We start from the raw sequence: 16,187 nt of genomic DNA, 5'->3' as shown, positions 1-16,187 counted from the left end.
TTTGTAGTGAGATGTCGACTTTGATTCGGTTTGACTCCATTGCCAAGCAACAATGAACATTCCTTAACTCCACAAGAGAAAACCTTATGGAATCTGAATTTGTTGTCATATGTGATTTTTCAGAAAATTGTTCTACAGGATGAAGCTAGGAGTTTCCACTGGACAAGACAACAGATTACCATCCATCCATTTGATGTATATTACAAACAGGAAGACAAAATTGAGCATATGAGCTTTGTCATTGTTTCTGATTGCCTGGAGCAAAATACAACTGTGGTTTACACTTTTCAAAAGAAGCTAATTTCATATCTAACGAATAAATTTCAAAATATTCCGAAAAACATATACTATTATTCTGACGGTTCTGCCGTTCAGTATAAAAATAAGAAAAACTTCCTGAAACTTTGCATTCATGAGGAAGACTTCAACATAAAAGCTGAGTGGCACTTTTCAGCCACAGCACATGGGAAAGGGCCTTATGATGGAGTAGGGGGTTCAGTAAAGAGACTGGCAGCTTGTGCAAGTTTGCAAAGGCCATACCAAAATCAGATCCAAACCGCACGAGATCTATTTGAGTGGGCAGTAGATAATATCACAAATGTTGATTTTGCATATTCCACTCAAGAAGACTACGCTGCTTCAGAAATATTCTTAAAAAGCTGACTTGAAGAGGCATTGACAATCAAAGGAACACAGCAATTTCACGCTTTCATTCCCAACAATACATCAAAATTAATAGTCAAATACTTCCAGGTGATGTGCAGAATTGGGAGAGGGAAGTTACAAGATGTATCAGGACATGTCACCACTGTATATGGCAGAAACTGGTGGCTTGGGTACATTTTAGAAAAAAAAACGAAGAACTTGATGAAGTGAAAATAACTTTTCTTCATCCATGTGGACCAGCTAAGTCATTCTCTTATCCTACACATGTAGATGTCCTGTGGGTGTCAGTTGTGGATGTTCTCACAAAAGTGAATCCATTTACTCCGACAGGGAGAACATACATTCTTAATAAAAGTGATGTAAACCAAACCCAGTCAACTTTATTAAAATGTAATATGTGAAGTTCCAAGAAAATTTATTGGGAAACTGATTTCAACTCAAAACTTAATTTTTGTCTCAGGTTAGTGTTAATGTATATTTTATAGAAAGTTGTTTCAAAATTATTGTTAGTACCTATTGTGTTAAATTTAGCTGTGTACAGATACCTGTTACTCAAAACCAAGCATTATGTATTTAATTTATTTGTTAGAATAGATTCAGAAGGATGTAGGCTGCAGTAAGTACTGGGAGATGAAGAAGCTTGCACAGGATAGAGTAGCATGGAGAGCTGCATCAAACCAGTCTCAAGACTGAAGACCACAACAACAACAGTTCCATTTCAAACATCATGGACGAGAACTATTATGTAAAATAAGGTGAAGTTTTGATATTTCTAATACTTTTTTTACTTGCCTTTCAGCATATTTTAAAGAAATTCCTGTTTGTTAACAGTAAATTTGGCCAAACTAGGGACGTTAGTGAAAAACAAGAGTCGGGAATAATTTTTTTTAACAATGAACCCATCATCATCCCAGATTTATATTTTGCCATGTGATTTACAATAGTATGAAGTAGTTATGGAAATATTTTGAAAATGTTCAATTATGTACTTTTTGTAAAAAATTAAAATTAAATCAAAATGTTTATTAGTATTTTCAGAAAGGTTATTAATTAGAAGCTATGTTTTGTTGTATATCCCTGGAAAGAGCATGCAAAATGCTGCAAAATGACACCTTTCCCAGTTCTCTAGCTCATCCCTGAAATCTCTCTTTCATAACGACATTTATGCAATGCAGTTGCGACTACCGAAAGATTGGTCCGCAATGCGTATCACTATTTGCACTGTCATATGTTAGTTACAGGTCTTGTAGGGAATCTTCGAAAATTCTGATCCTGCATAAAATCACTAATCAGGTTGAATGTCTCTATTCAGTCACCCACCAGTCAGTCAGTGTTCCTGCAGAAGAGAGCAAAAGGAAAGCTAAAGCTTTGAATTTTGCATTTAAAAAAATCATTTGCACAGAATGAGTGTAAAGACAAACCATCATTTCACTGCTACACAAACTCCCATATGAAGAGCACAAACGTAGGCATTCCTAGCTCTCAAAAGCAACAAAAAGTAGAAAACACAGATCACCAGGTATGGATCGAACCCCACTTCAGAGAGAACATTTCGGCACTTGATCCTTGGCATTCACCGTGAGTCTTTCACAAAGGGTGAAGAGCCAACCAACTGAAAGTAAGTGCAAGTGACTCCTGTATATAAGAAAGTTAAAACAGAAGTCCTGCAAAATTATAGACCAATACTCTTAATGTTTGTTTGTTGCAGAATTTTTGAGCCTATCCTATGCTCACATTAATTAATTTACTCGAGAGAGAAAAGCTTCTATCCACAAATCGGCACTAATTGAGACAGCATCACCTGTGCAAAACTCAACTCGTCCTTTTCTCGCTCAACAATCGCGTCAGTCGAGTATCTGACGGAATGACAATGGTCGACTTCAGTTTCTACAAAAGTGTAGCACACTTATAAATGATACTGGGTACAGAACACTCTCGAGTACTGCCCACCATATCAGATTGAAGGTGGCAACACAGATGCATGCTGCTAGATTTCACACAGATGCATGCTGCTAGATTTCAAGTCAATTAACCTGTGAGCATTAGAGATGCTTTGTGACTGAAATGGGAATCCCTGGAGAGAAGACGTTTTATGAAACTCTTCTGATAAAATTACTACTTTAAGTTGAGCACATAATGATCCTACTGGCACTGGAGTACATCATGCATAAAGACCACGAAGAGAAGGCACGGGTAATTAAAGCTCGTAGAGAGGCATACAGAATCGCACGATTTGCAAGTGGAACAGGAGAGAAAATGACTATCAGTGGTACAGTGTGTCCTTTTGGCATGCACCATATGGTAGCTAGTAAATATGTATGGAGATGAATGAATTAACGAGGGAGTCAACTAGTACGGACCATCCAAAAACAAATTGCACAGGATTCAAATCTACTGCTAACTTACCTGGTGACATGGTCCCACAGCGTATTGAGCGGCAATGCTACCTTCAGCAAAAATTCTGACTTGACGTTCTCACATTTCACATCTCCCTATCGACTTTTTATTCTAAACCACCAGTGTTTTATGTGCCAACATGTTCATTCTGCTAGCTCTGACCCTGGAAACATTTATGTTTTCAAATTAATGTTGGACTGAACTTTGGTGCAAAATTTGTGCATTACTGAGGGATAATGAACTATCATGCTCATATGGAAACCAGAGACCACTACTCACCTATGTAAGAGCAAACGAAGTGGCTCTCGGGAATCCCCAGACCTTAATATCTCACATGTGAACAACCTTCAGCTTCCAGAATTTCCGACCATTTGGCCAGATGAGGTTTTCAGAAATTTATTGGCAATGCAAGAATGCTGAAACACAAGAATTCTGCAGATTAGATGGGTAGATTGGATAACAGGGTTTATATGTGGACAAGGAAAAAAATTCGATTTCCTGGTTAAAAATACACTTTTCCCTACGTGAAAATACACTACACCTGGGAGAAATAATATTTTTTCCATGACAATATACTTTCCCTCACAGCTGTAAAACTCATCAATCCTTTGAATGGTAAATGTTTTAAACACAGGCGCACAAACTTTTCCAACAATTTGGCAAATGAAAATATGAAACAAACCAACAAGTTTAGCAGATATACTTGATGCACAGCAACTTATACACTAAAGTATAAACGTGAATTCCACCAAATAAAGCACGGTAGCTCCTAAAACAATAAAATTAAGACTGCAAGGTGCATTTGTTGGTCAATCATAGCTTGCCAGCCAATGACAGTAGATATTCAGAGTTATGTAGTCACCCAAACAACATCACTGTTAAGTAGCATGAACACACAAACAAGAAAAGTTGATGGTGTAAATCAATATATGTACAATACAGTTACAAGAAAAGCTAAGCTTTTACATATAATACTGGATGTCAAAAGTTTGTTGTTTTCTTTCTGAGGGCAGGATCAGGTAGGAACCAAAGGCACAGCTTAACTTGAAGCAGCTAAATGTATGTGACAAGCAAGATTGAAAATTCCACTGCTGTTAACTGATCATTTCGTAGGTTGCCTGGCTGAATATTCACAAACAACTTGAAACGCCATATCTATGTGCAACAATTACTCCTGCCATATAAAAAATGACAGAATAAATATTTTTTCCATGTGATATAATTACAAATTTTCAGCTTTTTCCTTTTGTTGTGCTGTGAAATACTGCTTCTTGCCAAATCTCGTGTTTCTACGCCAATGGGAAGTACAGTTTGGGTTTTGATAAGTGAGTGTGCAAGTATCAAAACGTGTGACATAAATGGCAACATCTTTTGACTGCATTTACTTAGAAGCCTCAATTTTTTACACCACCTGGGTACCATGGGCCTCAATATGACAAATTTCAACTTCATACATTAGCTGTTCCTGAGAAAGTTTTTCAAAAATGGTTCCAATGGCTCTGAGCACTATTGGACTTAACTTCTAAGGTCATCAGTCCCCTAGAACTTAGAACTACTTAAACCTAACTAACCTAAGGACACCACACACATCCATGCCCGAGGCAGGATTCGAACCTGCGACCGTAGCAGTCTAGCGGTTCCAGACTGTAGTGCCTCGAACCGCTCGGCCACTCCGGCCGGCAGAGAGTCTTTAACACACAGGAAAGTCCCTACATGATATTAGGTCACTGTGCAGAAAATTCTGAAGAACCAGAGCTTACTGCATAATATGTTTAAAACAAAACATAGTAATACAGATAGAGAGATGCTGAATGAAACATATGGCTGTTAATAGCACAATGCATGAAGTCTCAAGTGACTACCGTAGTTGAATATTCTCAAATAATCTTTCACAAAATTAAAAGAAATTCTGGTTGTTTGTAGAGGCTGTTAGTGGCACCAAAGCAAATGATACAGAAACTGGATTGAGGGTGGCAAAGCAAAAGCTACGTTCTTCCTTTACAGAGGAAAACCTTGAAGAATTTCCCCAATTAAATCTTGTACCACTGGAAAGAAGAATGAAATCAGTATTAGTGTCAGTGATGTTGAGAAACTGCTGAAATTGTTAAAATAGAACAAAGCTCCATCCCTATTATATTTATACTGAATTTGCAGCCAAGTTTGTCCCTCTTCTGACTATAATCCTTACAGATCCTTCAAACAGAAAACCGTGCCCACTACTTAGAAGAAAAGCAGAGGTCACACCCGTCGTCTACAAGGAGGATAGTATAAATGATCCATGAAACTACTGTCTAATATCCTGATATCAATTTGCTGTAATACTTTACAACATATTCTGGGCTCAAACATAATGAGGCATCTTGAACAGAATGATATCCTCAGTACCAACTAGCCCAGATTCTGAAACCAAATTTGCACTTTACTAATGACATACAATAGCTTTGGATACAGGCAGTCAGGTAGATGCAGTATTTCTTGGTTTCCGAAAAGCATTTAACTCGGTAACATGCTTAAACTTGTCATCAAAGGTGCGTTCATATGGGGGCATCAAGTGTAATTTGTGACTGGATTGAGGACTTTTTGGTAGGGAGGATGCAGCAGAAGAGCATTATTTGGCAGGTACTAGGGACTGATATGCACATTGTCAGGAGGAGGGGGTGGGGGGAGGGGGGCAGGAGCAGTTTCTAGCACCTCAACCTGTCACCACCACCACCACCACCACCACCACCACCACCACCACCACCACCACCACCACCTTTTTACATTCCCTCACCCCATTTATGTGCCGTCCTCCACCAATGTTCCAACCTGTCCTTTCCCCTTCCCTGTTCCTCTCCTTTTCCACTCTCTTCACCCCCCCCCCCCCCCTCTCCCCCAACGTCCCACGACCTGATGCTACACCTTTGAGAGAATGAGATTTCCTAGATTTTTGTTGCCAGGGTTTTCCAAAATGATTCATTTTGGGGGTGAAATCTCATGCCAATTTTGAATTCTAAATGAACAGAAGATCTGTTCATTTGTTCATCTGGAAAAATTGCACAAATGTTAAAAATTTATTTTGTGGGAAGATTTGGTAAGAAGTGGGTCCTGTTTGTTTTGTTATTTTAGTCTGAGGTATTCCGCACGAGCTTTGTGCTGTCCCACGAACGTTAAAGCAGTGATTGGCATCGTGATGTGCAAAGTAATCGGAGGCGGCAAAGGATCTTCTGGCTGAACTGTGATGTCATCGAATACCGATGATCAGAACATTAATAATGTAAATACTGAGGTATATACTGATTAACTTTAGATCAACCACATAATATAAGGCACAATAAAAGGCCTAATTACAAATCAGAACTGATTTTCATATCAGTAGACTTCTTCTACAGACATAAGAAGAGTTTATTAATGTGTCAGGGGTTCACAGGCTTTTCGGAGCTGAAGGCCAGCTACGAGGTAATTCATAAACTAACTGATCTGTTACATATGGCGACCCTAGTGTGGAACGAACTGGAATACAACTAAGCAATACCGGTACATCAAACCGAAAACTGAATGACAAGATTCAATGCCAGTAAGGAAGATTTTGGTACAAAAGGAACAGTAATCTTCCAGCAAGCCATTATGAACCAAACAAGTCTGAAATAGTCAAGGGATGTATTACTCTTTCAGAAAATCAATTTTAAAGAAGTAACTGGCAGTGCTGATGTTGCTATTCAGAGTCCAAGATGAACGATTGTACACCGCTGAAACATAAAATAGCAGCACAGCTGAAGCCACAAAATGTGAAAAACAGAAAATCTGAATAATACCGGGTGATCAAAAAGTCGGTATCAATTTGAAAACTGAATAAATCACAGAATAATGTAGATAGAGAGGTACAAATTGACACACATGCTTGGAATGACATGGGGTTTTATTAGAACCAAAAAAATACAAACGTTCAAAAATGTCCAACAGATGGTGCTTTATCTGATCAGAATAGCAATAATTAGCATAACAAAGAAAGACAAAGCAAAGATGATGTTCTTTACAGGAAATGCTCAATATGTCTACCACCATTCCTCAACAATAGCTGTAGTCGAGGAATAATGTTGTGAACAGCACTGTAAAGCATGCCCGGAGTTACGGTGAAGCATTGGTGTCGGATGATGTCTTTCAGCATCCCTAGAGATGTCGGTCGATCCCAATACACTTGAAACTTCAGGTAACCCCAAAGCCAATAATCGCACGGACTGAGGTCTGGGGACCTGGGAGGCCAAGCAGGACTAAAGTGGCAGCTGAGCGCACAATCATCACCAAACAATGCGTGCAAGACATCTTTCAAGCGTCTAGCAATATTGGGGAATTTTTTTTTTATATCATTCCAAGCATGTGTGTCAATTTTTACCATTCCTGTTTATTAAGTTTTGAAATTTATACTGACTTTCTGATCACCCAGTATATGCTTTTAAGCTGACTTTTCATATATCAGAATTTCTGTTAATTAATAAATCTGCTTACAGCAACATAACTGCTAAGCAATTAAACAGCCACGGAACTACGAGAATACATTGTACATTCGGGTCTACGTCTATGGAGATACAGACAACCAAAGCACTAACAATGAGCGACCTTACATGTCATCCAGAGCACAGAAGGTCAGCAGCTGTCTGTGAGAGATGGCAATTTGATGAACTGCTGCTGGAGTTAATTAACGAGTTGGTGACTCACAGGCTACTCGGAGCTGCAGACCAGTGGAGGTAATATATAAACTAACTGAACCCTCGCACCCCTCCTCCCCCTGCTCTCTCTCTCTCTCTCTCTCTCTCTCTCTCTCTCTCTCTCCACTACTGGCCATTAAAATTTGCTACACCAAGAAGAAATGCAGATGATAAATGGGTATTCATTGCACAAATATATTATACTAGAACTGACATGTGATTACATTTTCACGCAATTTGGGTGCATAGATCCTGAGAAATCAGTACCCAGAACAACCACCTGTGGCCCTAATAATGGCCTTGATATGCCTGGGCATTGAGTCAAACAGAGCTCGGATGGCATGTACAGGTACAGCTGCCCGTGCAGCTTCAACACGATACCACAGTTCATCAAGAGTAGTGCGTGGCGTATTGTGACGAGCCAGTTGCTCGGCCACCATTGACCAGACGTTTGCAATTGGTGAGAGATCTGGAGAATGAGCTGGCCAGGCCAGCAGTCGAACATTTTCTGTATCCAGAAACGCCCGTACAGAACCTGTGACATGTGGTCGTGCATTATCCTGCTGAAATGTAGGGTTTCGCAGGGATCGAATGAAGGGTAGAGCCACGGATCGTAACACATCTAATATTTAACGTCCACTGTTCAAAGTGTCGTCAATACGAACAAGAGGTGACTGAGACGTGTAACCAAAGACACCCCATACCATCATATCGAGTGATAGGAAAGTATAGCGATGACCAATACACACTTCCAATGTGTGTTCACTGCGATGTTGCCAAACACGGATGCGACAATCTGTGATGCAGCGTCAAGTGTAACAGCCACGGTCTCCGAGCTGATGGTCCGTGGTGATGCAAACGTCGTAGAACTGTTCGTGCAGATGGTTGCTGTCTGGCAAACGCCCTATCTGTTGACTCAGGGATCGAGACGTGGCTGCACGGTCTGTTACAGACAAGATGTCTGTCATCTCGACAGCTAGTGATATGAGGCCGTCGGGATCCAGCACAGCATTTTGTATTACCCTCCTGGGAGTACAAATGTCTCAAAAATGAGACTGACAGGAAGTGCAAAATGGCTAAGCAGGGATGCCTAAAAAACAAATGTAAGGATGTAGAGGCTTATCTCGCTAGGGGTAAGATAGATACTGCCTACAGGAAAATTAAAGAAATCTCTGGAGAAAAGAGAAACACTTGTATGAGTATCATGAGCTCGGATGGAAACCCAGTTCTAAGGAAAGATGGGAAAGCAGAAAGGTGGAAGGAGTATACAGAGGGTCTACACAAGGGCGATGTACTTGAGAACAATATTATGGAAATGTATGAGGATGTAGATGAAGATGAAATGGGAGATACGATACTGCGTGAAGAGTTAGACAGAGCGCAGAAGGACCTGAGTCGAAAAAAGGCCCCGGGAGTAGACAACATTCCATTAGAATTACTGAAAGCCTTGGGACAGCCAGTCCTGACAAAACTCTACCATTTGGTGAGTAAGATGTACGAGACAGGCGAAATACCCTCAGACTTCAAGAAGAATATAATAATTCCAATCCCAAAGAAAGCAGGTGTTGACAGATGTGAAAATTACCGAACTATCAGTTTAATAAGTCACAGCTGCAAAATACTAATGCAAATTCTTTACAGAGGAATGGAAAAACTAGTAGAAGGCAACCTCGGGGAAGATCAGTTTGGATTCCGTAGAAATGTTGGAACACGTGAGGCAATACTGACCCTACGACTTATCTTAGAAGCTAGATTAACGAAGGGCAAACCTACGTTTCTAGCATTTGTAGACTTAGAGAAAGCTTTTGAAAATGTTGACTGGAATACTCTCTTTCAAATTCTGAAGGTGGCAGGGGTAAAATACAGGGAGCAAAAGGCTATTTACAATTTGTACAGAAACCAGATGGCAGATACAAGAGTCGAGGGACATGAAGGGGAGGCAGTGGTTGGGAAGGGAGTGATATATTGAGCAAGCAGCGAAGGAAACAAAAGAAAAATTTGGAGTAGGTATTAAAATCCATGGAGAAGAAATAAAAACTTTGAGGTTCGCCGATGACATTGTAATTCTGTCAGAGACAGCAAAGGACTTGGAAGAGCAGTTGAACGGAATGGATAGTATCTTGAAAGGAGGGTATAAGATGAACATCAACAAAAGCAAAACGAGGACAATGGAATGTAGTCGAATTAAGTCAGGTGATGTTGAGAAAATTAGATTAGGAAATGAGACACTTAAAGTAGTAAAGGAGTTTTGCCATTTGGGGAACAAAATAACTGATGATGGTCGAAGTAGAGAGGGTACAAAATGTAGACTGGCAATGGCAAGGAAAGCGTTTCTGAAGAAGAGAAATTTGTTTACATCGAGTATTGATTTAAGTGTCAGGAAGTCGTTTATGAAAGTATTTGTATGGAGTGTAGCCATATATGGATGTGAAACATGGACGATAAATAGTCTAGACAAGAAGAGAATAGAAGCTTTCGAAATGTGGTGCTACAGAAGCATGCTGAAGATTTGGTGGGTAGATCACATAACTAATGAGGAGGTATTGAATAGAATTGGGGAGGAGTTTGTGGCACAACTTGACTAGAGGAAGGGATCGGTTGGTAGGGCATATTGTGAGGCATCAAGGATCACCAATTTAGTATTGGAATGCACAGTGGAGGGTAAAACTCGTAAAGGGAGACCAAGAGGTGAATACACTAAGCAGATTCAGAAGGAAGTAGGTTGCAGTATGTACTGCGAGATGAAGCAGCTTGCACAGGACAGAGTAGCATGGAGAGCTGCATCAAACCAGTCTCAGGGCTGAAGACCACAACAACAACAACAACAACAACAACAACAGTACTGACATGCACTCATGCTTCAGCCTACAATCATAATAGTGAAAATTACAGTAACACTCATTTATACTTTGATATTTTCCTTTTTTTAACATGCTTCATTTGTTAATATTTGAGCTTCGTGCATATATAAATGAGATAAGGGTAGTACAACGAGAATTTTAAATACTGCTCTACAGGAGTCTGTATTTAGCTCTTTTTATTATTCTCAATGTCTGTACAGATATTAAATATTTTCTGGTATTTATGGAGTTTCCCCAGGAGATAATGAGTAGTACATTGTGACCATTTTGTACCATTTCACATTGTTATGAATACATAGACCTACTGATGAGCGAGTTTTTTTTGTCAATGCTACAAAAATCAGTATTGGAGGGGGGAGTTTCTGCACAACGTGAAAATTGACCATTACTTTTTTTTAAAAAAATACTGTGTAATATAGCTCCTTCTGTTTCCTGTTGGTTTTCATTATCACACAGTCTAGTTCAGCTGGGATCATTCCCCCAACAAGGCCACAGCCCACCATCTTTGCTTGTTAAAAATGTGTCAAATCAATGGCAACATCATTGGATTTGATAATTTCACTAAAATGTCCATATATTCGTATGTTTATCTTCTTGTATTAAGCTGACGTATCCTATAGCAAACTGAAACCATCATTGGGCAAATAAACTAGATACTGAAAGAAATCTCTGCCTGGCAAGAGGCACCATCATGCCACTATTGCTTTTGTATCAGCCCTTTATAGTTGTGCCTGTCAAGTGATTTATTTCCATCTTTTCTTTAGTCATTATATACAGACAGATAAAGAGATTGCAAATTTCAGCCTGAACCATCTAGCATACGTCAATAAACAATAATTTACATACAATAGAAAGGAATTTCGGAAATTACAGAATAGTTGCATCTGGGTGGGGGTTGGAACATATAGTCTCCACAGCTGGACCACGTAATCTCGTTAGGATAATAAACTATTATCTCAGAAAAGGCAATAAATGTTCCCCAGGAAAGAACCAAAGAACAACCTCCACATCGTACGGCACTTATGTATAAATTCAGGGGGAATTATTCGTGTAAAATATGGTAGAAATTACGGATTGCTACTAGAGTGTAGAGAGTTATGACTTCATGCTCTCCCGTGTATAGAGTGAACGATCAAAAACTACACCACGAGTCAGATCGTCTGCCGTAAGTTCAAAGGAAGATACGCAAAATCAACAAGTAAATAGCAAGTAATAGCCGAACCATCGCAACGCGATTGTATCTCACGGGTATTATAAATGAAACGACATAGATTATTTAACAGAATATGTTCGAAGTATACGTTGATTACTGTACCTTTACTATATAACCACACGATGATTCCATTACACATCCATCTACAATGCTTTACTTGTTACACATTACCTCTAGTTTATCTGCAATACGTTCCAGCTTTTGACAGTTTGATTGCTGTTAAGCACCATACTACAAATTTGAGCAGTAATGTTGGCTGACTGTAAGTAAATGGCGATAAACCTCTTGGCCAATAGCGAACAATCGCAGCAGCTGTCATTCGTTTAATCAATAAGCGGTAATTCTTGGTCGTTTTGAGATTTGCGGAAGCATGGAATCGTTCAGGAAGCTTCAAAATGATATTGCTTTTTGGTTAAATAGTCTTATCCACGAAACTTGCCGCATCTTTTGTCAAATACAGCACACTGAAAACACTGACATCAAAACCGCGTAATAATTTCTTCATCTTTAAACGGCAGGCAATGGTTTGGTACACACCTATTAGAACTGTGTGGTAGACGAACATTTCATCAGAGCAAATTTTAAACAATAATGGTGTGACTTCATAAATTATCATTCTATGACACAGATTACTTTATGTAGTTGACACCACCAGAGTGAAAGTTTAAAATTGCCGCTATTTTGATCAATAAAGTCCTTAATACAACATGATCGCCATTGCAGGTTCTGTCTCTGTGGAGTGTGGAGTAGTGAAGTTGACTGTTACTAGAAAAGGGAAAGGAATGATTCGTAGAACTAGGGCATTACTAATTTGTTTTTAATATATTGTTGTACAGCATTAAACCTTGAAACTATTGCGAAACACTTGTACGCATGTGCGCAATCGAAGATATTGATTTGTTGGTGTATGTAACTGTTATATGAATCGCGAAGAAAGTCCACTGTTGAGCGAATTTTTTCTTACACCAAGAGTTGTGTGCAAAATAACAAACCCAGAGCATGCATAAATTACCTGGTAAGTTGGATTTGTGTATATAAATGAAATTAAGATCTATAGACTTCGTGCGGTTAGATGAAACTGGAAATTATTTTGTTTATTCATCCACGGAACATTTCAAAAGATTTTCTATGTAAATAATCTAGTTATGTACACACACACACACCAGTATATTTACTCGCTAATGATATTTGCCGTTTAAATAAAAAACTGATGCCCGCATGGACTCAGCAGTTCACAAACACTATACTATACTATACTCACTTATGGCCACTTTGGTGTAATTATCGAATTTTTAAACTCCTTTTGAATATCAGCCAATCTTACAATAGCTTAGTTTAAACACGAAATGTGCTATTCAATTTATACAGAAGCATTTTCTGTTCTTGTTCTGAATCATTTTTGTGAAAAGATGTGTGTTGTTGCGTTTCCTAGAGTTTTTCTTTAAGCATTCAAGAATTTTATTCACCGTAGATCATTTTACAATGATGTACAATAAACAGGTGTTTCATTTTCAACATGTATAAATAAAACATCAGAAGAAACTTAATGTGTTAGAGTTAAGATTACATATTATGGTTTCATTTTTACCATTTAAGTATGATCTAGTCAAAAAACACGCCGTTCAACATCTGTGCCCATTAACATGTACATATGTAGTCGTGGTTCCCTGTTATGACCATTAGTAGAGACGTGTGTACTGTTTTGGCCACTTTTAAAAAAATATATAAACATCTATAATAGCAATTTGGTCTAAGTTCTAACTAGGCTAATTTTATTTATGTAGGTTATTTAAAAGATTTCTGGTTTTATTTTTTTATATCAAGATGGACCTAATTAAGTCTTGCTTGATCTCATTATTTTCTGTCTCCTTGTAACATTCTAAAATATGCAGTTTGTGTCATGAAAATAGAACATTTTTTTAACTCGTGGTTTTTGAATCAACCATGAAATAGGGTAGTTCAGTACTCTCCCAACAAAGCTAAAAATGCACTGGACTCTATTGTGAGAGAATGAAGGTTGCTACTGCAAGTAAATTTTACAGTGATGGAATAATATTAAGAAATACAATTTCTGGCCCATCCCCACTGTGACCCACATTCAATCGTAGTGGGGAAAAAAAAGTTGGTCTGAATTCTGGGCTGGTCCAACATAGGGTTTCCAGTTACTTAGGAAAACCTCTATGTACCCATGCAGAAATGTATTGAAAAGGCAGATCATTGGAGTTCTAAGGCTGCATCGCTAATAACTAACCTGTAAAAGGTGGTGGTTAGGAGTTGCTAACTCAATCTATATATCTTGTTTTGATTTCAGGAGGGTGGTGGTGGTGGTGGTGGTGGTTAGAGTACAAATAGATGTACAAATTAATTTGCAATATGAATGTAAAATGACTAGTTACACATCATGATGCTTTATCATGCAGAATGATCCATGGAACATGAAAGTAACCAACTAACCTGGAAAAAAGAGATATTTGTCTTTTCTAAAGACGCACAAAGTTTTCTCAAGATGCCAAGTATTATTAGAGTTAATATAGTTGAATAAGTAATAGTGAGTAAAATACATTGAGTGCCGATAACTGTATTTGCACTTGTAGGTGAAAAGGTAAAATACATCAAACACAGCAACCAAGGAATATTACATTATACAGATAAAACTCTTAACTCAGTGTGTCCAATAGTACCAGAGAGGTTTATTGTATTCCACGTGATGCACTTTGCTGATGTCTCACACGAAATATATTGTTTACACAATTCCAACACCTCCCCCCCCCCCCCCCTCCCCTAACATATATTTTGTTGCGTGCCGTCACAGGATAAACCAAGTAGCTTCTCAATCTTTTCAAACTTCTCTTTGTGTAGTGGTTTTGTCAGGTCAGCCAATATGTCTTTTGTGCACAGGTAGCCCACAGTGATGTTCTGTCGCTCTGTGTCATCCCGAATAAAATGGCGCCTTATATCAATATCTTTCGTTGTAGCACTAGTGACATTTTTAGCTAGGTTAATGGCTCCTTTATTGTCGCAGAAGATCATTAAAGCAGCAGCCAGTAGTGGAGTGCCTATCTCCCAATTCACTCCCCCAGTTCGCATCACTGTAACCTTCTAGTTTTGCATTACTTTGTCTGTGGTGTCTTAATTCACGGTTTACTTATATCTTAGATATTGGAATATCCGTTTCACAGCTTTCCACTGCTTTTCCTTTGGGTCTTGGCAATATCTGCTCGCTGAGTTTGTGGCAAAAGCAATGTCAAGTCGTTACATTTGAGACAAATATAATGGATCCCTACTGCTTCTAAATATGGAACATTCTTATCACATTCCACAGCTGTCTCATTTACATTTAACTTCACTCCTACTTCCATTGGAGAATTTATGGGTTTACAGTCACTCATGCCAAATTTCTTTTAAAATTTTTTCTATGTATGATGATTGATTTAGGCTCAATTCTTGTCTCTCTTCATCCTTAGTGATCTGCATATCTAAATAACGTTTAAATTCTCTCAAATCATGCACCTGAACCTTGGTTTGCAGCTATTTCCTAAAAATTCTTATTTGCCTTCAGTTTTCAGTCAGGATAAAGCAATCATCCACCCATATTGTCATTATTATCATCCCTTCTCTTCCCCTTTTATAGTGTATACTGGGATCTGCCTGAGATTGCTTCATACTCATATTTGAGTTTTATGTAGATATAGATTCCAACAATGTGCACTTTGTTTGGTCCATAAATACTTTTTTGCAAACACAAAATATTTTCCCTTTCAGATCTGGTTCTCATGGCTTCTCTTGATGGAATGACATATGTCTCCTCCTCCAATTTCCTATTTAAATATGCTGTTTTTACATCCAAATGAGGCATACTTGACTACAGGTGAAAAAGTTCCTTTGGAATCTACCCCTTGTTTTTGCAAATACCCTTGTATTACAAGTTGTGCTTTATATGTTGGTGATGAATTTTCCGGGCTCTTCAATTCAAAGGTTTTGTTGTGAGATAAAGATTCCAATTCCCTCTCCATCGCTTCTTTTCATTCTTAAGAGTTCGGGCCACTCATTGCTGCTTCTGCTGTTGCTGGCGCATCATTAAAAGACTGACCTGCATACATCTCAAAATACAGATATTCTTTCAGTTTTGGTATGTGTGAAGACCGCCTTACATTGTTATCTTCCTTTTGTTTGTCCTCCGAGTCATTGTCGTCATAAATAGTCCCCACTTGCCTTTGACTATCCTCTTCCTGTTCTTCACTTTCTCTTTCTTCACATAAGGTTTCACTCTTGGAACTAGGTGCAGTTAACTTAGTAGTAGTTGTCCTCTTCAGAGTCCTTTCTATTTTCAAAGAATACTACATCCCTCCCAGTAACTATCCTTTC

General features: G+C 38.6%; 2 protein-coding genes across 4 annotated transcripts in view; one reads left to right on the top strand and one right to left on the bottom strand.

Moving 5' to 3' along the window:
- Window positions 1-12,107, bottom strand: part of LOC126295365 (uncharacterized) — a 31,990-nt gene extending 19,883 nt beyond the window's left edge. The window contains exons 1-3 of one of the 2 annotated variants that reach the window (XM_049987845.1): window positions 11,925-12,107; window positions 3,343-3,479; window positions 3,073-3,226 (exon numbers count right to left, since the gene is read on the bottom strand). In XM_049987845.1, coding sequence (XP_049843802.1) covers window positions 3,073-3,082 — 10 coding nt within the window. In that variant the 5' untranslated portion in view covers window positions 3,083-3,226; window positions 3,343-3,479; window positions 11,925-12,107. The remainder of the gene's footprint in view (window positions 1-3,072; window positions 3,227-3,342; window positions 3,480-11,924) is intronic. The other variant, XM_049987846.1, reaches the window with a different exon arrangement.
- A 51-nt stretch (window positions 12,108-12,158) lies between these two features.
- LOC126295361 (uncharacterized) overlaps window positions 12,159-16,187 on the top strand; it is a 50,602-nt gene continuing 46,573 nt past the window's right edge. The window contains exon 1 of one of the 2 annotated variants that reach the window (XM_049987840.1): window positions 12,159-12,837. In XM_049987840.1, coding sequence (XP_049843797.1) covers window positions 12,822-12,837 — 16 coding nt within the window. In that variant the 5' untranslated portion in view covers window positions 12,159-12,821. The remainder of the gene's footprint in view (window positions 12,838-16,187) is intronic. The other variant, XM_049987839.1, reaches the window with a different exon arrangement.

This window comes from Schistocerca gregaria, chromosome 11 (genome assembly GCF_023897955.1).
Source record: "Schistocerca gregaria isolate iqSchGreg1 chromosome 11, iqSchGreg1.2, whole genome shotgun sequence".
NCBI lineage: Eukaryota > Metazoa > Arthropoda > Insecta > Orthoptera > Acrididae > Schistocerca > Schistocerca gregaria.
Note: the sequence above shows the minus strand (reverse complement) of the source record. Positions and strands in the feature narration are given on the sequence as shown.